General features: G+C 42.4%; 1 protein-coding gene across 3 annotated transcripts; it reads left to right on the top strand.

Moving 5' to 3' along the window:
- Positions 1–15228: 15228 nt before the first annotated feature.
- GHITM (growth hormone inducible transmembrane protein) lies at positions 15229–22428 on the top strand. Of its 3 annotated transcripts, none has more exons than XM_015866071.1 (9): positions 15229–15326; positions 16123–16290; positions 16850–16949; positions 17771–17882; positions 18510–18651; positions 19184–19292; positions 20064–20252; positions 20418–20589; positions 21241–22428. In XM_015866071.1, the coding sequence occupies exons 2-9, from the start codon at positions 16162–16164 to the stop codon at positions 21326–21328; spliced, it is 1041 nt and encodes a 346-aa protein (XP_015721557.1). In that variant the 5' UTR covers positions 15229–15326; positions 16123–16161; the 3' UTR covers positions 21329–22428. The 3 variants fall into 3 exon arrangements, with proteins under 3 accessions (XP_015721557.1, XP_015721559.1, XP_015721558.1); XM_015866073.2 differs by having other exon boundaries at positions 15253–15276; XM_015866072.2 differs by lacking the exon at positions 15229–15326 and adding an exon at positions 15414–15601.
- Positions 22429–25125: the final 2697 nt, after the last annotated feature.

Genomic DNA, 25125 nt, shown 5'->3' with positions numbered 1-25125 from the left:
TACTGTATATTGTAAAGGCTTAGTTTTGCTTTATTTACTGACTGGTATAACTGTGTATGGGTGACTGTAAGAGTAAGTGTCAGGAACTTTATTCATAGTTCTCATGTGATACACGTCAGTTGAGCGTTGTGAACTTGGAGTGCTTGTGAAAATCACGTCACAGTGAAAGCCAATAAACTCGCTTTTGGATCTAAGTTAGAAAAATGAGATGTCATTGTAGCACAAAGAGCTCCGTCTGTAAAAGTGCGGTGGAATAGTTTCAACTTCAGCACACGCTGAAGTAAAAAAAACACAACTTCCTACTCACCACACACTGTTCTTTAAGGGTCAAGAGCAAACTCCGAGAGCAGCAGAAGTCTGCCCTTGTACTGCACTGCGCTTGGAACATGTTCTCATTAGAAGGAAAAGAGATCCGTCTGAAGTAGGATCTCAGCCTAACTTTGCTCTTTCCCACATACTCATGTTTGAACACAGAAGGATTTTTTTTATTATTACTATCAAAGTCCCTCAGTATCATAGTTTATGAGAAACTTCATGCAAGTTTGAAACCTGTTTCAGTCTTTGCTTGCTGCTGACAGTTATGCAAGATAGGTTCCTTCAATTATTTAATCTCTGCTTTCTGACAGCAGTGTCTGAATTCTTTCTTCCTGAAACTGTTTGATTTTGGTGCTCCACTAAAACCCTGGTGTATGGGAAATTGGTAATTACAGCCTGAACCTCTGATTAATTAGCTGAGGCAAGTGTTGGGTCAGGTGTGGGAACACAGGTGAGAGTAATTCAGCTGAGCTCCCAGAAGGGGTGGAGCTTGACTCCACCTCCTATAGACCTCATTTAAGGGTTGACCACCACTAAGGCAGCATCTCTTGAAAACTGCTCCCTGGTGGAGATTGCCTCAGCATTTCCCAGCAAAGGCATCCATATCAGTGATTTCTTCCCTATAAATAAACTTTTGAATATCTGTTACCATCTTTGTATCATTCTACCTTACACTTGATGTTGTAGTTGTGGTTTTTGGTTCTGTGGTTGTTGCTGTTGTTGTTTGTTGTTGTTGGGGGAGGGGTATTTTTGTTTTGTTTTGTTTTTCTTGAGGGTAACACTAAGGATAACTCAGCTAATTTTGAAAGCAGTTCTCTTAGCAGCTCACCTTTCACCTCAGATGCTGAGGCATTTAATCCTGGCACATAATGGCATGCCAGGACCAGATGTGCCCTTAACTGGTGAAACAGCAGCTGTGGGTGGTAAAAGGAATGGATCTCGGGAAGTGAAGGTTCTTTAGACATTCTTGTTGCAGAACACTGTAAAATAGTTACAGTGACTGATAAAGGAACACTCTTATTAGTGTCTGAAAATTGAAAACTCAGTTCATAACGCAGTCATGTGACTAATGCTGTTATTATCCAGGTCCCATTGCGGGCTTAGTAAAAACTCTTTATTATTGGATCTCACTATAAATAAGCAGATGGTGCTGATTTGGGGTACAAAATGTTATTGTCACATGCAAAATGTCTTTCAGTAGCAGGCGGAAGTAATGGATTTAAATTAAACATTAAAAACGTGTTTCATTTTAACAAAAATAATGATTGAAGAATCAAGAACAACAATCTCATCCATGTGAAAAGCTTCCAACTCTGAAGTTCTGGCAATGTTTTAAAGCAAAGAGAGATAATACATACTTTAGATAATTCAAATACAGTAAATTGGAAAATCAGTGGGCTCTCTGATTAGCAGCAGTAGAGTTTTTGCTCCTTTGACATTACTTTCATGTTAAGACTCCAAACACATGATTTCTGGGGGAAGGTCTAGCTGCTGGCCTCTTTTGAATGGTTCTTGTTACACAGTTTGCATCTGAAGTGCCGTATTATAAGTTCATAAAATTAACTTTTAGCTTACTTTTTCAACTAAGGTGATGAAAAGCGGGCTACCTTGATTTGCATCTTCAGAAGGATATGTGTTCTCTGCCTTTTATAGCCATTAAAAGCATGCGCGTGTAGGAAAACCCCTGGCAGTGAAGCTGAACTGAGTTATTTCAGTCCTAAGCAGCAGTGTTCATACAAGGGTTTCATGCCAACAAAAAAGAATCATGTTAGACTGAAGCCCTTGTCTGCTCTAGTTTTCTAGAGTAGTAGGGTTTAGAAGTCTCCTGTATGGCTTTTGTTACAGATACTGCATTTTCTAGAAAGTAGGGATTGCCTGAGAAACTTGCACAAGTAGTACCTGGAGCATTTGCCCCAGAGCTCTACTTTGTCTCCTTGCTACTGAAGCTACCCTGCAGCCTTTCAGAATGCTTCAGGACTTTTCCCCTTCCACAGAATGCCCAAATCAGACAAGTTCTCATAGTTCCAGATGGTTTAGAGCCAGAGCCTTTCTTAAGCAACTGCCAGACTTCAGTGCAGATCATTCAGCTGACAGAGTTGTTAAAAATAAAAACTCCTGGAGGAAGCTGCCTTCAATGCTGTCTGGCCCCTGCTGCTCTGGGGTCATGCTGGCAGTGGGCCGCAGCTCCCGGGCTGTGGGGAAGGTCTCCTTGTCAGTGACTGGGAAGCTGCAGTTCTTGTCTTCATGGCAGAGGCTCTGTTGGGTTTGAGAACTCCACACCAGCCCCATCTGCATGCTAGACTGTACAAGCAGTTATTTCTCTTAGCGCTGCTTCTGTGTCTACTCAGTAAGAAAGCTAAAGTGCAAGGTGTCAAGTTTAGGTACAACAAGGTCCATCAGGAAGGTCGCTTTATAAGCTAAAGCTAGAAACTCTCACAGTCTCACAGTCTCGTGCGAGTTGGAAGGGACCTTAGAGATCATCTAGTCCAACCCCTGGGACTCGAGCCTCTGTGTAGCAGAGCGGCACTTCTACCACTTGCGCCACAGGGGGGATTTGAACCCAGGCCTCCGGTGTTGCAAGCAGCATTCCTACCACTGCGCCACCGGACACTGTCTCCCTTATTGGTCTCCTGCACTGCTCATAAGAACTTGTCAGATGAAGGGTAGCTCTGGGTGTAACAAGGCAAGCTTTGCTGAGGTTTGTGCAGTTCTCCTGGTAGGACAGACTGATCTTGAATGAGGGATGAGACAGAGGGAAGGCAGCTAAAGACAAACTGATCTCCAGCGCAGCTAATTAACTCCATAACACGTAGTTATGGAGGAAGGTTGCTTGTGGCAACTTAGGTTCTCAGACAAAGAATAAAAGCCACTAGTCTACCCAGAAAGGTCTCTCAAGCATGAGCCTTGTGTTCTCTGGAGGAGAGACAGTGCTCCCTTCAGCTGCCTGTTTTCACCTGGGTAATTAAATTCCAAATAAAACAAACTACTAGAGGGGAGCGGAAAAGCTGGAGTTTGTCCAGTTAAATATAAGCAAATAACAACTGCAAGTGATCTTGTGTTTCTCTCTCTGGGAATGAATCACAAATTGCGTTTGCAGGCTTCACCTCACCCACCTCTTAAATGCAGCTGTCTTGGGGGAAATATGGCGGTTATTTAATAGCGCTCAGCAGTGACACAAAACAACTTAGGGCAGGAAGAAAGAGAAGAAGAACACCATATTAAATTAAAACCGCACAAAGCAAAATTTAGGGAGACAGAATGTAATTACCCAAATTGAACTGTGGCCAAGACACTAACACCTTTAATAATGGAGGAAAAAAAAAGGGGGGGGGGGGGGGGGGGGGGGGGAAATGCTTTAAGAGCCATTAAAGTCAGAAAGAAAAGAGGCCTTGCTTTCAGTCTGTCTTCTGAAGGATGGCACCTCAAGCGGCAAAGTGCCCATTAGCACTATACCAGGCTATTGATTCAGTACCTCCTGAGAAGGAAGAAGGCCACCTACTGAAAAATATGCATAATTTAAGCTAATAAATGAGCTACTTTCATTGTGAAATATAGAGTTCTCATAGCAGTGTTTCCCCAGGAATACACCATAGCCAAAATAATAGTTTGCACTTCACCTCCAAAGAATTTAACAAAGGTCAGCCTCTAGAGCCAAATGAATGCATTATTTAGTGACTTTACTATTTTATTGCTGAATATTTCATTGGATTTGTTTTTACAACCAACTATTTCTGTTCATGCTAAAAAGAAGTGTCACTAAATCCCCATTTTTACTGCGGTTGGCAGAGAAAAGCATGGCTGCCAAAGATGGAATGCCTGGTTGTCCTTGAGTTTCAGCAACCTGTAATTTCATTGGGTTCCTTATTAAAAGTTGCACATTGCCATCCAGTTCATGTTCAGAAATGTGGTCACTGTGCATCTCAGTCATCTCAGTCTTTTGTATTCATTTCTTAGCTGGATAACACAGCTTTCCTGAGGACATACTAAACGATTTGTAATATCCCAATTGCAGAGTAGAGGCTTAATAATGTCCCTTTTATAAGTATTACTAAGCACTTGCATAAATATCTAGTTCTGTCAAGTCTTCATGGGCAGCAGCTTCTACTGCTCTTACAAGTAGTTTGCCCGTCAGAGCCAGTGCATCCACCAATATGCTCTCATGGGTATCTGCAGTAAGACAGAACATTTCAGAGGAACAGATTATGCAGCAGCATTGCTATGCATAACTTGTATGTATTTGCTCCACAGTGAAGGCTGAGACTGACTTTCCATCATAAGCCCAATGAACATAGACCCCTTCAAAGGACAGGACCCAAAACCCAAAATCTTTTTAAGTGTTAAATGTTCCTCCTGGGTGTTTTTTTGTTTATTGTTTTGGTGTTTTTTGTTTTTAATCTAAAATGCAGTTTTGAAAACTTCTGTGGAGCTGAATTACAGGGGTTTAGTTTAGTGCAGCTCTGAAAAATGATGCCACAATGACTGAGAATTCTGTGTTGTTAGCAAAGTAAAGTTGGTGAGCTTGCTTTTCCTATGAGGAATGTGAAGACTTAATGATGATAGCTGAAAATACATATATTTGTTTCTAAGGGTGCAAGCAGCATCTCACAGGTTGGGATATTAAGCGCTGCCTCAGGAAAGGAGAGGGTTTCTGACTTTCCTGGGCCTTACTTTAAGTGCAAAAGTCTACAGTGAGTCCAAATAATTTTAGATTGTAACAAATACAGCCAGCACGTACCTACAATGTCTGAGGAAAAAAAGTCTTCAATTAAAAGCAGGTTGTGTTCTTTGCATATGTAGGTTTGCATGGGACCTGAATAAGCGGACACCATTAAGAGAGTCACTGACTCTCATCTTTCTGTATAGACAGTGCAATATGTATAATTTATCATGGGTGAGATGATTCACTCTCTGCAAGACAACGATTCCTGAACTTTTAGTAACTCTCGTTAATGTTAGGTTCTTAACTACGGTACCTCCATGAAAAGAAATATAGGCTTTTCAAATCCTTTTTTTTTTTTTTTTTTAAATGAATATAAAAGGATAGGCTTTCTCTCAGTCATGCAGGAGCTTTCTTAGTGATCGCACTGTGAACCACAAAAAGATGCACTTGCAATTTCTTATTAGACAAACAGCATACTGCATGTAGTCTTCGTTAAGATCCCATATGTAACCAATTATGCAAGCACTGTTAAACGAGTGAATACATCTACATTTGCAACTCTCCTTTGCCAATATCGTGCAATTAGAGTGTGTGTATAGAAAGAAAAATAATCATCTGATGCTGGAGCACAGAGACGAGCATGTGTCAGATGAGTCCAGATCCCTTTTGCATATTGTCATTGCATTGTTGGGGGGGGGAGGGGGAGGAGCTGCTGACTGCCAAAGACAAAATGCAAGCATCTGTTTGTAGCTCTGTTTCAGGATGACTTAGCTGGTTTGTCAGTGGGTACCCATCCTAGACCTCCAGTGTGGGGCTATCTGTACAAGCTTAAGGAGGATGCTGTAAGATCACATCTCTAGCCTTTTCCATCCCACATTAGCACATGAAGGCCCTCAAATCCCCAGTGATCCTTGCTCTTGATTTTGTGCAGTGCTGTCGTGCTCAAGTTCTACCGAATACATCTCGAGGTGACTGAGCTCTGAATTATGGCTTCCACTCACACTGCCATGCAAAGGGGCTGCAACATGGCCCTGAACCGCTAATGCTACACTTTATAAAGCTCCTGCTTTAAAAGGTGATAAAAAAAAAAAAAAAAAAAAAAAGAAAAAAGAAAATAAGATCCCAAATTGTATTGCTGTAGAGGACTTTTCACATTTAAGATTAAAGAAAATCATAATGTCATTAAAGCACTGATTTTAAAAAGGTTGTTATTGAAATGTGTGCATGATAGAAAAGAAGAAAAATGAGGGTGCAGTCTTTTTCATGCTTAGAAATAATTGGGTGGCTTCTAAATGTAACTTCAGCAATTAATTTTGTGATTCATCTTGGAATTATTATTTTTTCCCCAACATACACAATTATGCCATGGGAATATTGTGAAGTTTGTGATTGTTAAATTACAGGCATTAGCCTTCCCCTTCCCCCCTCCTCCCCCCCCCCCCCCCCCCCCCCCCCCCCCCCCCCCCCCTTTTTTTTTTTTATGTGTTTAGGTCTGAGATAACTTTGAAGAAGAGTGAAAAGCCCAGGATGAGACAGGAAAACGATGTCCAGAAGTGTTTTCTTTTGCTGGCCATTCAAAAGAGATAGGACAGATAACCCAGCCTCCTGACAAAATACACCCAAGCCCAACTCCTGGAGAATACCCTTTCATCAGAAAGGCTGTTACAGTTCCAAAGTTTATATACGTCTCCCCATCATTCTCGGCACTTCCCCAGGATCACCAAGGCTACTCCATACCTGACAAATAACCCTAACACAGCTAAAATCCTCACTGTAACAAGGAAATCACCAACATTTATCTGAGGTTTGGTGTTTCTGCCGTGACTGTTGATTTGATGCATCACATTTTCAGATACCATGGCGATGAGAACAGAAACAACAAACATATTAAGGTAAGTAGTATCCAGACCAGTATTTTATTCAGTCTTTTCCAGCCCATTCAGTACTGACTTCAGCTCATCTTGCTGTGATGGGGTGCACAATCAGCAGCCTCCTCACAGTAGTTGTATCAGCAGGAATAAGCACTCGGATACCCAACACAGATTAACAGTTAAAAGAAATCCCTCTTAGTCACCTGTCTGATATTTGGTTTCTTTTCATAACCAGCAGAAGCGTAAAGGGCTTCTGTCATATCATGTTTACCCATTATGAAGAATTCTGAAGAAAAATCTATTTATTGCTTAATCTCTAACTGGATGTTAATCCCAGCTTCTGAGTAATCATTAAGAGAGCTTTCATTTAACAGGTCTGCTGCTCTTAGCACATTTTTACTTACATAGCAGTAAATTAAGGATAACAGATTATAACTGTTCTCCATCATTTAGCCATAAGTGAGACTTCCTATAGTTATCTTTAAAACTAAACTTGTGTGTTTTCATGGCACTTGCTCACTGCTTATTCTCATTTATGATTGCAGGTGAAACAATATCCATTTCAAAGATTATTTTTCAAGCTGAGACTCAACATTCCAGTTCATTTGCTTCCTGGGTACTGGGAAGAAAGCCTCACCAGCTGAGGTATGTCACTTCCATTAGATGAGCAATCTTTGGTCACAGAGATGGGAAAATGTCAGCAGCCTAAGTGAATTCACTGGGTCAATGAGGCAGCTCTGCATTTTCAAAGTGATTTGCTTCAGCCTCTGCATTTCATGCACCTTTACCACAGATTCTGCTTTGACAGTAATCAGAAGCTTCTCTCTGAAAGACCGCAGTGCTAAGGGTCGTGTCCCAGAAATACAGCGACCAAACCCAGAGCAAGCCTGATTTCTAGAGGAGCTCTCACCTCTTACTTGCAGCATGCCAAGTTCTTCCATTAACCCAAGCCTCTCTGCTTGTCTGTATGGAGGAAACTCCTTGTGAAGGACTGTCCTTACATAGCACTTCTTTTCTTTGTCTGCCATCTGTATGTACAGAAATGACTACAATTAACTAGAATAGCCACTATGACTATATCATTTCTTCAGAACAGCGATTCTATTTAACTTGAGTTCTCCCTAAGGCTTTGCACTGATCCTTTCAGATGGTGCACTTCAGTGTAAAATTCTGGTTACGGTAAGCCTGTTCTGGCCTCACCTTTTGATGCCCACGGCATGTCACAGTTCTCCCCAGATAGTCTGTCCTTCTTTCAAGTTGTTTTGGTTTTGTTTGTTTGCTTTTGAAAGGGGAAAAAGATTGACAGACAGATAGACCTTGTGCTTGCATTTTCATTTATTTAAAGGTGCATTTGACGATTTAACTGTAATAGCCTTTTGTCAGTGTTCTCTCTCAGAAACTGTCTTTCAAGACCTTGGCATCTCTTTCTCTGCCAGTTTGTGGGGCTGTAGGTCTCCAGGAGGAAACAGCAGAGAACAAGCTAGCTAAAAGAGCCTAGACACAAGAATGTTAAGTAACGTAATTATGCATGAAAGGTGCCCTCCTTTTTTCTCAGTAAGTCCATATACTTTTTTAAATACATGGAACCATGGCAATAGCCAGGGAGTCATTCACGGTTTCTCTCGGCAGCCTTAACCTAGTCAGAGTCTCTCCCCTTCAGCTGCCACCTACCCCAGATTGACAACAGCAGCTTGACTGATGTATATTATGCTTAATGTTTGTAAGATTCACTTCTTTAAGGCAACTTAATGTTCATGTTAGGGACAAAATTTCCTCTGTAGTGATGCTTGTTTTATGGTGTTGTGAGAACACACGCTTCCCTTCACACACTGCTGTCCGGATGTCAGGGAACGCTAGCAGCAGAAATGAGAGCAGTTACTGGTTCCCCAGTGAGATCCTGTGCCAGGACTCCGATTGTAAAAATTGAGATTTTCAGCAGATATGTAACATTAAAAGCAGGTAGGATAAATTCTGAAAAGAAAGGGAACTAGCTGAGCTAAAGCTAACTCCTTAACTAAAAGGAGGAAAAAATAAGGCCTAAAAAGCAAATCTGCATGCTGTGTTTTCATCAAATATTAACTTCATCCCAAGAGGCGCTCATTATCCAGATGAAAATATTTGGTTTATTTATCAGAGTGCAGAGGCTTTTGTTGAGGTGATAGTTTTGAATGCAGTCATGGCGGAATGGTTGGTATACATCAGAGACCCAGAAAGCATGAATCGATCAGAGCCTTACATTTGGCTGTGATCCCAGAAGCCCCGGAAGCATGCATTCGGCTCCTCACACTGCATATCGTTAGCACTTCAGTGACATTGGGACCTTTGCTGGTATCTGATTCCTCGTGTGTGTTATGTGGCTAATAATAGATTGCAAATAGAGACAAATGCAAATGGCTTTATCAACTGTTATTATTACAACCAAGTTCTGCTATTAGTTAGGTCTAAATGTTTTCATATATTCCACACCCATGTTGCCCTTTGAGATTTTTAACCATTGTTTTCTTGTACGTTAATAACTTCCTTGTATAATTGCTCCCAAGAGAATGAGCTGAAAGAATTATGAATTAATTTGCATCTTTTAATGTACCGATAAAGTTCCCAAGAAGAAAATTTCACTCCATCCAGGTGGAAACTGATCACTTAAGATCATAGCTCTCTGAATTTCAGAAGTGGGTTGTTCTTTTTCCAACAAGTTGCCAAAGAACAGTGAGTGTCCTGCATGTTAAAAGAGACTGGAAAGCACAAGCAGTGGTTTTAGCAAAAGCCCCAAGTCACTTTTTGCTGCAGCGCAGAGCTCAGAAGAGTTTAAGAAAATGATTATTTGTTCTGTTTAAGGAAAATGAATAGCAGCTGCTTGGAGGTCAAGTGGCCTCGTGCCATCAGTGTAGATTTCAGCTCTCCACTGAATACTTTTTTAACTGTTCTAGCTTCTCCTATCAGTTGATGTTAATAAATAATTTGTGCTATGGACTCCAAAACACGCACCAAGAAAAAGAAATGTCCTTTATGTATAATTTATTCAAACAGAATCTTCAGTGAACAAAATGTTCAGGGTCTCTTTTCATTTAGAACACGTCCTTGTTCATCTGGCGTCGGGTCCTTGCTCACTCAGGTACTCATCTTCATCTCTCCCTGAGCACCTGAGTAACCAAAGCACTGCTCGTGAGCAACAGCAACCTTCTAAAAGTGTGCTTTAAGCTGAAAACATTAGAGTGCTGTTTTAACTAGTACTGTGGTTACTCGTGAGCTTAAGCAATTAGCTGAACTTGGGATTTGACATTCAAGTTCATAAACCTTCGCTTATTTTAACAGTCCTTAAATTCAGAAACAGAAATGAATGCTGTTGCCCTCATTTTCCTTATCAGATGTCAAATATATGATTAATGAAAAATACATGATTTCATATTGTCTCGCTCCAATTTAGGAGTGAGGCAAAGGTTCTTTTAATAATGTTATGCCCGGCGTGAGATTAAGAAGAAGAGCATTCAAATGTTGATCCGACCAGTTTATTGGAAATAATAGACAATTGAGGGGATGGGGAAGAGAGAGTGACGAATGCCAAAATTAGGGTGATGGGGAAGGGAAAGTAGGCGATAGAAAAAGGTAGAAAAGAGCAAGAATTACGTTAAAGCGGGGAAAAGTCACCTCCTGAATGCAGCAGCGTCCCGTAGCACGTTGTTAACGTTGGTCCGGGGCAAAATAAGCGTAGGGGAGTGCAGCAACGGAGTAGCAGGCTGCAAGCAGCAGATCGGTGAATCGCAGAAAAGATGGTCAGAGTACCGTGGTCTCTAGAAGCAGAGTCTTGGGCAGCGAGGTCCCTCGGAGCAGAGTCTCGAGCAGCAATCCCAGAAGAGAGAATAGGCAGCAGTTGGACAACGGTGGAGGGATCTGAGGTCAGATACCTAGATGCCCACACAACCGTGGTTTGTCCGTGCCCTTTTTATCCTTCTTTCCAGCCTTCCAGAGATTTCGGGACGGCTCGGGTCAGAGTCTTGTGACTTCCTCAGAGATGTCAATCTTCCTTGAGATGGGCCAACAGGAAAGACCACTTAAGGGCCATTGATCAGTATCTTATCTCCCTTTCGTAGCTCCCGGACTTGTCCATCTCCTGTGTGTCTCAGACAAAGGCAGTCCTGGAACCTTGGCCAGGACTTGCCTGAACTTGTCCATTTCAGCAAACTTTGAGACAGTAATGTAAAAAGCATGGCTTCTTACACATATCTAACTGGCTCTTCAAATTCCCTTTGCACTGCACCATACTGTGATATCTAACGTTAAATGCTTGCATTAGATGCCTAATAAAAACAAGTTTGTCACATAAGTAGCAAGAAGGGATTCAGTCCAGAAGTCCCCTGTAGACTGCAAGGAGAGAGACCTGGAATGCTGAGTCAGTGCTGCCAGAAAGTCAAAATAGTTTTCTTCTAATTTGACAGTCTTCAACGGTGAGGTTTACCCTACGGAGAAATGGTGCTAACCACCGATGTATTTACTTTCTGTCAAGAAACACGGTCATGCAAACAACTGATAGAGATGTCATTTTGTGTAGAAGGATGCCATAGCTGTTGTGTCAGAAGCTTAGGTTTGAAAATTCACAGTGACCATAGTTTTTAGCAGAGGAACAGGCTTGTTGCAGCACACCTGGCTTCTCAGGACTGCACTAAACCTAAGAATTTTATTTTCTTGTTTCAAGGTGACTGGCATAGCACAGTGCCCAGCTGAAAATACTCTACGTGGTATTTCCTGGAAGATCACATTATGGTGATCCTCATAATGTGATGCTCGTTTCAGTGGCAAGACACAAAATCCCTTCAGAAGTCATTTACCTTTAAGTACAACTGACTTTATTCTTTGGTTTCTCATACAAGGCTTGAGGAGAGGAGCATCAGTAACTCTTTGGGAGCGCAGGCGGTCAGACCAGCTTTACCCCAGAGCACTGCAGCTGCTCACCACCATCCCTCCTGCCCTGGCAGCAGCCCTTGATTGGACAAGTCACTCCTGGGGGCTGGCAAGACTGAGGAAGCAGCAAAAGGGCCGATCCCTCACGCGGCTCTTGCCTGGAAGGCAGCATCTGCAGCCTGCCCTACTGACCTCGCACAGCCTTTAGGGATCTTCAAAGTCCCTACAAAGCGGAGACTTCCGCTCCTGCACAATTTAACCTTCTAATATCAAACTTGATCCAGTCTGGGTAACTAGAAGATAGATATCCAGCAAATGCATAACCTGCTGTAGCGAAAACACAGACTATAGAAATTAAAATCATAGGAGAATTTTATGTCAGTACAACTTTCCCTGTTTATCCTTTTGATTAGTGAGGAACTGTTCATCTGTTTTCAAATAACATTACCTCTCTGTTTTGTTTTTTTTCTTTAGTATTTCTGTTTCTTTAGAAATGTCACTTTTGATGTATATGTATACACACTGGGGAAAAGGTTTCATATTTTCCAAACATGTCTTATTGATGCATATTATTTCTGAAAAAAAAAACAGACCAACAAACAAAAAAGCAGGTCTTTCAGCAATCATAATGTTGGTATTTCATAGACTCAATGAGCCTCATGTGACCTGCAAGCAACCTATTGAAGCCTATATTTAGCTTTCTTTGTAGCTATGGCACATTACCAGCTAATGTTCAGCCCAGAGCTTTCTCTACAAAGCTGCTCTCCAGGTGTTCTGCCCCCGCTGGTGCCAGTGGTTGCGTCTGTTCCTCTCCAAGGACAGGAATTTGCATTTTACTCTCTTGAATTTCATGATGTTCCCATTTACCCAGTTTTCCAGCCTGTCGAGATGCCTCTCAGTGGCAACACAACCAATGGATTTTTGTCATCTGCAAACTTGCTGAGGGTGCACTCTGTCCCATCATCCAGGTTATTAATGAAGATGCTAAACTAAACACTGGATTATGCTCCAGGTGTTGGGGACACAGTGCATTTGAGCACAATGCTACGAAGAACAGCATATCGGTGTTAAAAAGCAATTTTTATGCATGTATTTGGCTGCCAGCTCATCAGTGAGCTTTACCATCATGCTGTTATTCCACGTTTTTGTCAGTGTGGACTCGAACTAGTGCAAAAGCTTAGCTAGTTGCTTCGAAGCTCTGCAGCAATACAAGGCTGCACAGTGACTGAAGCTGTTGCTTTCCTGTCTGAAAGAAAGGTGTGTTGCAGTGGCACCAACAGAGAGGACACAACCTGCTGGTTTCGACTCAGAACCTTTTAGATGCTTTGAGACTCCAAAAGAGGCCACTGTTTTCCCACTCACATGCAATCACTGATTTTGCTAGCTAGAGCATTTAAATTTGTTGACCGCCTAGTGGAAAAAAGTATCTGCTAGCAGGTCAGTTTCTATGAGATGGTCTCAGCAGCTGCATTTGCTGCAGCGTGGGTCCTTTGTGGATTTCTGTTGCTTCTGGCAAAACTGTCTATTAAAGAAACAATTTGGGACAGAGCAGGATTGAGGATCTTATTTGAGATTCCCTGGAGAATTTTTTACATGATTACATGCTGTAGTGAGAGATAAATTTGATTTCCTGCATAAATTATTACTATTTTACTATTATTAACTGAATTATACGTTCAAATATTAATTATTGTAATGAATCATTTAGCACCCAACGATTATAGAGTATTACAAACTCTGAAATAAACACTACAAGCCTGTAAATAAACAACATCTGTGGACTGAAACTGGCTTTTCTTTATTCTGTTTTAGGAGACCCTGGGGCTACAGACTTCAAAGTCCTGAATTTCCATTTACTCCAAAGGAAAGTCAACAATCTTCAGAGTAAGTAACAGTCAGACCTTCAGCCTCACTAGGTCGGGCCCTCACACATGGAATTTCCACACTTCTATAGCATGTTCCTGTGCTTCGTTCTCTCCCACACCCAATCTCTCCTATATGACTTTCCTTTTGTGATCTAGCAGTTCACTGTATTTCCTTTCTTGTGGTTTAACTGAGGAAGCTCCGAGGTACAGAAAGGCTTATCTTGCAATCCTCCAAAGTTCATCTGGAACTCTCATTCTATTTCTGTACTTCATTCTGTTTTCAACAGCTTTTTTTTTCTCTTGTTATATTTGTCTTTGGTCCTGGCTCAAGGCTCTCACAGTCTGTTTTACTTGGCCGTGAAGAACCATGCCCATATGTAGTGCTGAGGCTGGAAGAAACTACAGAGCAGTAGCTGGAGTGAGGCTGGAGCGGGTCTGCCAAAGCAAACTTAAGGCTGCCAGAAGAATTCTCCTCTGAAGTACACTGTGTTTCTCAATAGTGCCTGGCTTACAGCTCAAGGTAAGGTTAGGATTAGCACAGAAAGAAAGCAAAAGCCTGAAATGCAGCAGGGATGGAGCTGAGAAAGGGCTGGCAAAAAGAAATAGGGCTGCCAAAAGAAATTTTCTCCCAGCAGTGTTAAGGCTCTGGACTATGCAGTATCACTGACTTTTGGTTCAGCGTAGGGCTTGTGGTTAGGGATGGAGAGAAAAACAATTTAGAAAGCCAGAGCTTCAGCTGGTATGGAGCTGCTGAAGGAAAACAAGGGCTACAAATGGAAAATCCCTGGGGAAATCCATACTCTACGGAAGTCCTGCAATGGCTTTTCAAGGGCGGTGATAGGGGTAGTTATAGGGATAGGCCTAAGGCCAGGAAAAGCTTAAAGCTCCAGTTGGACTGTGGCAAGAAAGAAGCTGCCGAAGGGAGGGCTCGGTCCTGCGGTGCTGGAGTGTCCTTAACAGACTCCGTCTGGGTCAGGGCTGGAAATACGGATACCTCTGATCTATGTATGCAGTGTTGTATTTTGTGCTTGTGTATCATGCTTTACCTGCACCTGAGCCCACCTGAGGCGCACGAAGCAGGTAACGTACTGGTATGGAACAGAGGTTTAACTGCACGGACAGGCTGACAAACGGCAGCTTTATGGCCCCGGTTGGGACCGACCGCTCCGTGGGGCGGGCAATGCCTGGAGCCGCTGCCACCACAGCACGAGCAGGCGGCAGAGGGGCGGGCAGGGCAGAGCCCGAGCTGATCGCTACACACAGCCGAGAAGCCCGCACCACAACAGGGCGGCGCTGCGGGGAGCAACAAGCACAGCGCGGCGCTGCGGGGACCTGCCCGCGGCTCAAATGGCGGCCGAGACGCCCCGCTCGCTTCCCTCGCGAGCGCAGCAGCACCGTCCGCAGCGGCAGCCGGTCGGAGCCGGTCATGCAGAAGGCAGCGTTGTGGTCCCAGTGGTGACATATAGAACTACAGGAGACAAAACGCGGCTGAGGGCAGCTTGCAGAAGTTCCTCTGCCCTCGCTAAAGATGGCGCCGCCGCCGTCGTCGAGACGTCACTTCGGCCCGACTCCGCAACTTCGACGCGTTTGCGTGCTCCGGAACCACGTGAGAGGAGCGAGCCAATCGCGGCGCGCGTACGGGTCAGTGGTGCATCAGTTCCACTTCCGGGTGGGTGTTACGGAAGGGCGCGGGGTCGAGCGGGCGCTGGAGCCGTGCTGGTGCGTGCGGGGCCGGGCCGGGCGGCGGGCAGCGGGCAGCCGGCAGCCCTTGTCGGCTGGCGGGCGGAAGGGTTGGGCCGGGCTGTGCCGTGTAGAGCTGGGCTGTGCCGTGTAGAGCTGGGCTGGCAGCGGGAGTGGGCCGCAGACGCAAGTTAGGCCTACTGGAGGCTTTCTCGTTGCGACCTGACCGTGAGATGTGCGCTTCTTCAGCCCCGCCCGGCTGCGGTTGCTGACCTCGGCCCTGGGGCTGCGGCTCCGCGGTGCCTTCCTGGCAGGTGGGCGTGCTGGGGCGTTGGCGTTCCCTTTTCCCTTAACCACACGTAGCAGTTTGACGCAGGAAACGGTTTGCTTCAAATTCCGCTTTCTGAGAGTTTTCGTTTATAAAGTACAGCTTTGTCACTGTGCTTCAAAATAGCGAGTTTTTCTTCTGCTCTCAATGTTGTGTACCATTGGAGTACACGTAACGTTGATTTTCGTGCTCGTGATGCACGCGGTACTTGTGGAACTAAGATAACAGTTGAAATACTGAACTCTGAGTACAGAGGCTATTGTTTACTTGTGCTGCTGATTCACGTCTAAGTTGTGTGATTGTTCTTTGGTTTAAACTGCTGCAGGGCAGCCTGAACTTGTGTTCTGGGCAGTGACCTTGACTGAAAACTCTATGGAACTTGTCATGTGATGGAAGAATTACTATTATTTCAGTTACAGGCTGTGCTGTTGTTGAGAATAAGTACTAAGTGTGCGTTTTTGTTTGAAAACCATGTAACAAAATGAAGAAGTGTACTTTCTTGTGCAGTTACAGGAACACGGCATATAAAGCTATTACGAAGCAAACATGCTGGCTGCACGGCTCGTGTGCCTGAGGGTGCTGCCATGCCAGGCTTTCCGCCCCACCATCTCTCAGGCTTCCCCAGCTTTGAGGAACTCTGGTATAAAAGCATTCCGTCTGTGGCAGCCCAACCAGGTATAGTAAAATTAGAAACGTTGAGTGTTTTGCTAAGAGAGCTGTGGTGCTTGCAGTGCTCGTTTTGAATGCTCATGAGCTGTCTGCATGTTTGAGGTACCCACTCTAACTGACTGAAGGAAGAGTGGTAATTACAACCCAGAATTTGTTTTAAAAGACTTGGAGTAATGTGTTCCATTAAAGTTCTTGGGAAAAGAGTAGAAAGTAATTCACATTGGATAGGCATTCTTACACAAGTCAGGAGGTGTAGAATTCCTTGTCCCATCTGTTCCTGTGTCTTATTTCCCAGCAAGAGTCCTAAATACTGCGCTCATGTACAAACTTGACTTTTCAAGTTTTTATTCCTAATATATATATATATTCCTATATTCCTAGCACTGGTAAAATAAGAGACAAACTAGCAATTGCAAATGTGGCAATCAACTGGCAGCGCTTCAGTGCAATAAAAGTTTTCTGTCTGAAATAGTTTGTTACTAATCTGTACGTGCAGTTCCTAAAAAGGAACTTCTCTTACTATATTTTAATGAATCCTTCTAATGTTTCCTTTTGAATCTAACAGTGCTATGCCACCAGAGTAAGAACGGGCATAAGGCGTGGGAAAATTGGCCAGGAAATCAAAGAAGCGGCATTTGAGCCATCTGCTGAAACTGCTTTTAAAGGTGGGGTATCTCTGCTCTAAAAACTACGTGTTTTTTTTTAAAGCTCAGCTTCAAACTCTGTTGAAGGAAGTGGTTCCTTTCAAATTGCTAAATAGTCTGAAAACATTGTTTAGTATTTTAAGTTGACCCATGGTCTATCTTAAATGTCTGGAGGCCGCTTCTCTGCTTATCTTTCCTGTGTTCTTACCCTTGTATTTGTTTTGAACTATAGTTCTGAACTGTTACGTCAGTATGAGTTCATATTGATGGAGATTAGTACTTCCTTGATTGCAAATGTTTGAGGGGGGGAAAAAAAAAGCTTGTACTTTGCTGTCTGCTTTGTATGCCGTTGAAAGGGAGTACGGTACAATGTATAAGGACTGGGAAAAAAACCAACTTGATTTTTTTCTAATCTTGGTCAAGCAGGCATTAAGGGTGGAGGACAGGAAAGGGTACGGTATCCACAACTCTTCTGTGGGGGATCTTTTTAACTGGTTTTGTATTGCAGTTCCTATTTGTTTGTGTAATAAAGACCAGTAAAGTCAGCTTTACTGACTTTAGTTAGTAAGTTTAGTAAGTAAGTTTAGTAAGTAAGCTAGTTAGCTTCTTTTTTTAATTCTTATTGTGTTTTGTGAAGCTCTGTGGTGGCAGTGGAGTGAATCTAGAGTGTTTCACATAAAGATCTTCAAGAAACAGTAAGGCAACTTGGGAAGCAAAGCTTGAAGAAGCCTAAGGTGGGGCAGCTGTTACAGATAGGGGAAACTGGTGTCAAAATGTTTTTCTCTATCCAAGAAAAAGCATTTTGTGAATGCATGATTTTTATTTTGTTCCTTTTGGTACAGTTGATCGCCTGGGAAGGCTTGTTGTTGCTGGAGGGGCTGCTGTTGGTTTGGGGGCGCTCTGTTACTATGGCATGGGCATGTCCAGTGAGATTGGAGCTATTGAAAGAGCAGTGTAAGTAAAATTGCTTCTCTAGGTGCTGTCTCCGAAAATACACGTAGATTATGTTTCTTAAGCTCTGGGCAGAAAGCTCTTACTTCTGTGCAGGATTTTAAGCTTCTCATCTGTAGCATGATGAAACCGTACTGCAACAGCTCTCATTCAGGTCTTTTTGCATTACTCGTGCTCTCCAAATGACAGGCGTGTCTTGTTACAGCAGATAAACACAGACAGAGTGACTCAGCATTTTGCGAGCAGCACACTGGGCTTCCTACTGCTGAGGGCACCTTCTGTACCATTTTTCCTTTACCCAGTGTATTGTGCATATGCTGTTTTATAGTTTTCCGTAATTAATGTGCATTTATTTCTCTTTCCCATTTGTACTTTTTGTAACGTGTGCTTACTTCACAGAATTGAACCATAGTAGCATTCTTTATAGTTTTTGCTGTAATTGTTATGTAATGGCTCTGTATAGTGGTAAGGATTTAAAAGTTCAGCCCCTTTGTTATAAGAGCGATGCATGAGAGCAATGGCTAAACAACTAAATGGCTCCCATTGTATCCTTAGCTTTTATATCTTTATAGTTGGTCTTCGTTATGGTGTTGTTAATTGCACAGTTACGTCCAAATGCTTATTTTTCAGTATTTGGCCCCAGTATGTGAAAGACAGAATTCAGTCTACCTACATGTACTTTGCGGGAAGCATTGGCTTGACAGCGCTGTCGGCTGTAGCAGTAAGCAGGTCTCCTGCGCTCATGGGTCTTATGACAAAAGGTTCCTGGCTGGTAAGCTTCTATTTGTTTTAGAGCATCTCTAAAATGATTGTAAATGTTAACAGTTGTTATAAAAAGTACACGACATAAAGTGTGCTGTGAAAAGTAAAGCAAATTATCACTTAAGGACAACTGCAGTAGCATAAGTGCCCTAGTAATAGCTTGCTGTGAATAGCTGCTTGAAGCTAGTGATGTTATTTCTGTCACTTTGTAAACGTCGTAGCAGAGGTTTCTATGCATTTGTTCTCCTTTGCTTGCTGCTCTTTATAACTCTTTGAAAACTCCTTTTTGCTGAGACCAAAGTGATATTGGCAGACCGATATCACCTCATTCAGATGAGATACTAACAGAACATGTCTGCTTCCTGCACGTTCGGTGTGCTGAGTGCGGTGGAATAGTAACGGTTAAATATAGCACAATGTGCAGTGGTTATTCCTTTGTGATAAGAGCAAGTTACCTTCTAGTAGGCTGGAAAAGATCATGTGGGAGAACAGAGACCTTTTGTCCTTACGCCATCTTGAGTTCTGTAATGCTGTTCTTACAGGCTATCGGTGCAACTTTTGCCACCATGATTGGTGCCGGAATGTTGGTCAGGTCCATATCATATGAAAACAGTCCAGCAGCTAAACATCTGGCTTGGATGATGCATTCGGGTACGTGATTATAGTTTTCATTAAGTTGTCTCCTGCTGTAGGACTAAATTCTTACTTGTACTACAATATCAAAGCTTTGTTCATTTTTATGCACTGCTGTTGATCTCGGCACTATGCTCAGTGTTTTTCAGCTGTACTTGATAAGTGTATGAAAACTGATGAAAAAGGTACAGTTTTGGTATTAAACTGCAACTTCTCGATTGTATGTTCTCAACTGAATTGCAGGGTAGAGTACAGATACGTTTCTTATGGATGTTACATACTTGAGTTAACAATGGCTGTCTGTCTTGAGAACTTCGGCCAGAAGCGTGGTTTGGAAAAGAAAAACTCATCAGGAGCTGGAATTACACTTTTCTCTGTAGAGCTCAAGTTTCTACCAAAAAGAAATTAGATTTAACATAGTGATTTGTCATTAGTAGGTAGGGGCTTCATACAGTATTCTAGCAAAAAGCATCACTGATTTCTAGCAAAAAAAAATCTATCTGTTCTGAGTGTTCCAGAAGCTGTGAAGGGGTCGATTAGTTCTTTGTAAGATGAGCTCCCTTAAGTTTTCTCTTAAGCTACAGAAAAAGTAGGTCACCAAACATAAAATCATGCGCCTGTTTAGAAGGTAGCATGATAAATTGAAAACCAAGTGCATTGGTATGCTTTAATGTAAGTGGATTCAAGCCATATTATCTGACTCAAAAATATATGGTTTTGGTAGGTTGTCTTTTTTTTTACACAGACTGTTCCAGACGTTTTGTTTTGTTTCTCTGCTACTTTGGCTAGGTGTCATGGGTGCGGTGGTGGCTCCTCTGGCTTTCTTGGGTGGTCCCTTGCTGATCAGAGCTGCCTGGTATACGGCTGGAATCGTCGGAGGGCTTTCGACTGTGGCCGTGTGCGCTCCGAGTGAAAAATTCCTGAACATGGGAGGACCGCTTGGAATAGGCTTTGGCTTCGTTCTTGCCTCTTCGATTGGTAAAGTACCAATTCATTACTGTTAAATAGAGCGGGCTATAAACTGAAGCTACTAGAATGTGCAGCTGACTTCTCTTTGCAAACTGACCAGTTCAAGTTGGCCTGAAATAACCATTGTCAGACTTGGCAGTAGGTTTATGAATGTTATTGTGTATTCTTTTCCAGGATCCATGTTCTTGCCGCCTACTTCTGCTTTTGGGGCTGGCTTGTATTCCGTAGCTGTTTATGGAGGATTGGTACTCTTCGGCTTGTTCCTGCTCTATGACACGCAGCATGTTATCAAACGCGCAGAGACTATTCCTTATTACGGAGTAATCAAATATGACCCCATCAATGCGTAAGTATTTTGATCCGAATGTACGTGTGACCGTTATGAGCTACTGTATGACTATGCTTTACTCCTGAAGAGCTGTGCTTTTTGTTTACCTTTGGGAAGCATCTTTATATTAAATGGGAACTATCATAGGGTTTAGTAATGTAATGTGAAAATAACCAGCGCAGTTGAAACTGAAAGCATCTGTCTGCAAGGAGGGAAACGGTTTTGAATATGTGGTGTTACGTGCCTTCAGTGATGCTAACTTCGTTAAAGAGAAAAGTTTGTGAAATATTACTAGGAGGATTTGTAGCAGGTATCTGCAAATAACTATCAGTATCGGCCGAGATCAAGCACTCTAAGTGTTCTGTGGTTATGTAGTACTTATTAGTTTCAATCGCTTAAAAAACCCAATAGCTTAAACAAGGCGTTACAGAAAGAATTCCATGAGAGAGCAGTATGATGTCTGCTAAGGGCTTTTGCCGATGGATGCTGCTGGCAAAGATGGTAGAGTGAAATCGTAAGGGGGTGTTTTCACTCATCAAGGGCAGAAGACGTGCCATCGCTATGACAGGCCTTCAATGGAGGCTTTTAAAAAGTCAAGTATAATGGCATGAAGTACCAGTTAATGCTCTTCATGTTCAACAGGGTTAACTGTCCTTTTTTGTCTCCTAGGTGCATGGGCATTTACACAGACACGCTGAACATCTTCATTCGTGTGGCCACCATGCTCGCTGGTGGTGGAAGCGGAAGGAGAAAGTAAATGGAAGTAAACAGAGACTCTTAGCAGCTGTCTGACAGCTCAGACTCTTAGGTTGTCTGCATAGTGCATATAGTAAATAAAAATTCATCGCTACCAGCGGTTTTGCCACAGGTCAAAGGTTTAAAGCATTTCAGCCTGTTGTTTAAGTGCTAAAGTGTTAAGTGTTAAAGAACATCTGAGCATAATCACCTATCTGATTTTTCACAAGCTCGGAAGCAGTTCAGCTATCGTTTTCCTTTTTACTGGAACTGCGCAGAAATAGTATTAACTTCTTTAAATGGGTATCTTATATGTAGACAATGATGCAAGCTGCTCAGGAAATACTGTTCACATACAACAGTTTTCAGTTAGGATGGTGTAAATAATATTTTCTTGATGCATATAGAAGAACTGAGCACAGCAGATATGGCACCGAATGCAGCAGTGGGTACGGCCTTGTGGGCAGAAATTTCAGGAGGACTGAAGCAATTGTCAGGAATGCACCGGACAGGATGGGTGGCGTGGCCAAAAGCATAAAGGAGATGAGATGAGGAGCCTGCATGACGTCTGCCCTACATGAAAATTTCAGTCTCCTGTAGCACGTGAAAACACCTTGTCCCTTACCCAGTACTTTAGTATTGAATGGATATAATAACAGTTGGACTTTCTTGGTAGTAGATCTATCAGATTGTTTGGTAATTATATCAGTATGTCTTTCTTCTAGTGAGAAACTTTGGGTTTTTCAAGTGAAGCGCTGCTCTTCAGAAGAATTCCTCATGTTTACTTGCTCTTAGAAGCTTGTTCAGTTGTCGCTAAAAGAAAGGGAATTGAGAATGGCCTGCTGCAAACCCAAGTATTGTAAGCCTACCATTATTAGATGCTGTTTTATGTCTCTAATTCTTCAGTTTGGTATGCATAGCTCAACTGAAGGGAAATGTTCCAGTGAAATTGATTTAATATTATGAAATACATACTTTCATTATGGTGGAGTAAGGGTCAAGTTCTCAGGCACAAGGAAGTTTTGAGTTGATAAAAATGCTTCAGGCTTCAATTTTTCTGGTAAATTATGCTGTGTTTTTGGGAGAAATAAAATTCTGCCCTCACATATTGATAATTCTCAATTCTCCTGTGTTACTAAAAGATAAATATTAGCTTTGTGCTAGTAATACACTAATAATTTGGTGAAGAGTGCTATGCTTCTTTTCCCCACTAATTTCTTGGTAAGAGAACGTGTACTTCTCAGTTTGGAGGTGTGGGGAGGACGCACAAAAATGATTTCCGGTTTCACTGTCTGCCATCTTTTGGAAGATATTTCACAGACGGAGAATCATTATCTACTGTTGCTTCAAGGGACCCTTCTTGTGTGTGCTGTTGGCTGTGAATTGCTGCTACTTTGTTGTGTACTGTGCTGTTTCTCTTCAGTCACAGGGAAGAAATAGTGGACAGTGAAGAACCTTCCCAAAGATTATACAGCACAATCTCGTTTCCAGCATTTTTTTCCTTGAAGTAAAGTATGCAGTGCTTAAAAGGGGAGAAGGAATCTCTGAGTTGTGACAGGTGTTAAGTTTAAAGTGTCTTTTCAAGCAACTTCACGGGCTTAATCAGTTTCCACATACCCTTGCTGTAGGTGAAGGTAGTGCTATGCTTGTTATCAAGGTCTAATCTACCGCTGGCTGCCCTGATAGCAAGTCTAGGTAGCCATGCCTGTAACGAAAGGGAGCTTGGACCAAGCTACTGGTTTTGTTTGTCTGGGAACAAAGGTTTAGAGGCTGATTGAACTGTGAGCGGGATTCATGGGTGCTTTGGAATAGTAAGGTATAGAAGACAACACTGTAATGAGGAAGTCTGATAACCTTATAAAAACAAAAGCTGGCAACCCAAGGTTGTCTTGGAAAGCTTTGAACACTAATTTGTATCGGATCTTTTGGAAAGACTCCTGTAGGTGAAATTCTGTCAGCAGGAAAATATTTTTATAGGGCTGTGAATGCGAACGCTGTGTTCCAATCAAGAGTTAGTTTAATGCAGTGCTGTTTTGAGGAAGGATAAAAACTTAAAATGTAGTGTTTTAGTAGGGATGAGAAACCTAGTGATTGCATCAGTGGGAGAGTTTCTTGTACTGATTTTTAATCTTCCTGCAGCAATTGTGTACTCAGAATTTCCAAACAGCATTGAATTGTATCGGTAGAACTCATTAAAGTGCTGTTATTGGAAGAAGTTCGTTTTCTTTCTCTAGGTTTTTAAAACTTTGGAGATTCTCCTAAGTAGGTATTAAGATCCACTAGGTTTGTCTTACTCAGCAATTTTGAGAGTGAACGCAGCTGTGTAAGGGCTATTTTTTAAGTGTCCTAAATGTTGATACTCTCAGAAGGATTTTAGATACTTTATATACTGAAATTCAGGCCTGTAAAAGCTAATTGATATTGTGGCTAGATTATGCCATTGGATACCCAGTTTCATTCAACTCAGAAAAACAGGAAGTTTACATAGTTGTTACCGGGAGGCTGTAAACACATAGAAATTTAAGACCAATTGAGGAGTAAAACTGGTTCTGTTGGTTTTGAATGAGGAATGTTACTTAACACTTTGCCAGTTTTCCTTTGCCCTCTCTTGTGGCTGCTTTCATAGGCTGTGCTTTGTGACAGTTTTGAGGCTGTTAAGAGGTTCTTTTTCCACACCTTTTGATTCTTTTTGTTGTTAGGTTGCAGAGAGTTACATGGGATTGAATTTGCCGATTGAGTTTTAGTAAAACCTCTAGGAGATAATTTCGTTGATTGGTTTTATGAGGAGCGGGAGATTTGAATTGCAAAAGCAGGCAGGATCAAAACCTTGCTTACTTTGCTCTGCTTTGAATGAGTAAACTTGTTTTTAAGGAAAGAATGGTTGCTGTGCCATTGAGACTACAAAGCGCTGTGCAGTTCGATGAGATGTACGTAAGTGTGGCGGCAAGGAAGGAATTACACGTTTTGTTAGCCAGAAATAGAGCCTTATTTCAATCAAGATTAAGATAGCGTAGAACCCAGGAGTGCAGTTCAAGGGGTGTTGTTTCAGTCCAATGGAGGTTCTGGTGAGCTCTATTTCTTCAAGTCTTAAGTCAGTGTAGGATCTTACAGTGAATTGTGATGGGTACTGTGAACAGTTGGCTGTTTTCAGTGTGGCTTATGCAGGAGGTTTGACAGAATAGTGTAGTTACAGCTTTACTCGGGCTAAGAATGTAAAAGCCTATTTAGTCATCATATGTAGTGACGCTTAAGGGTCTGTTTATTTATTTAACTGAAGCAATTGTATAGAAAACACTTATTTTATTTTGGCTGTGCTTGCATCTGCGAATTACAAGGGGGAAAGAGGATGGGGCGCGGCAGTCGAGACTTTGGTTTTGTTAGTTTTTGCAGGCAACTGAGCGGAACAAGTCAGAGTCATCAAACCATAGATTCTCTATCACATTAGTATCTCCAGCCAATGAAGACAAATAGAGATGTATGCCATTCTTCCAGATCAACTGAGCGGGTAGTTCAAGGTGATAAGAATTGTTTCAAGAGCAACGTGACCATTTTGTTTTTAGTTTTGCTTGTTGTATTACTCTTAATGTATGCGTACGTGGCACGGGCTTTACTGCTAAACTGGTTGTAGTTGGTCCCGTCTCTATTTCTGGTATGTGCGCAGCCTGTTGCTATGTTTAAATGGGAAAGATAAGTCGTCTTTGATGCAGGGGCACTGTTTGCAGGGAGAATAGAAATCATGACGATCCATCTTCAGACCCACAGTGACAGAATACCGATGGGAGTGAATTCTGTCCGGAAGGACTTTGATTAGATGCAGCA

The sequence above is a fragment of the Coturnix japonica genome, chromosome 6, assembly GCF_001577835.2.
Source record: "Coturnix japonica isolate 7356 chromosome 6, Coturnix japonica 2.1, whole genome shotgun sequence".
Taxonomy (NCBI): Eukaryota; Metazoa; Chordata; class Aves; order Galliformes; family Phasianidae; genus Coturnix; species Coturnix japonica.
Note: the sequence above shows the minus strand (reverse complement) of the source record. Positions and strands in the feature narration are given on the sequence as shown.

What these genes read in the sequence shown, in the direction of transcription:
- GHITM (XM_015866071.1), top strand. Translation starts at nt 16,162, where the DNA reads ATGCTGGCTGCACGGCTCGTGTGCCTGAGGGTGCTGCCATGCCAGGCT. An exon ending in TGCTGAAACTGCTTTTAAAG is followed by an intron (nt 16,950 to 17,770) that starts GTGGGGTATCTC and finishes CTTTTGGTACAG; the next exon opens with TTGATCGCCTGGGAAGGCTT. An exon ending in GGCTTGGATGATGCATTCGG is followed by an intron (nt 19,293 to 20,063) that starts GTACGTGATTAT and finishes TACTTTGGCTAG; the next exon opens with GTGTCATGGGTGCGGTGGTG.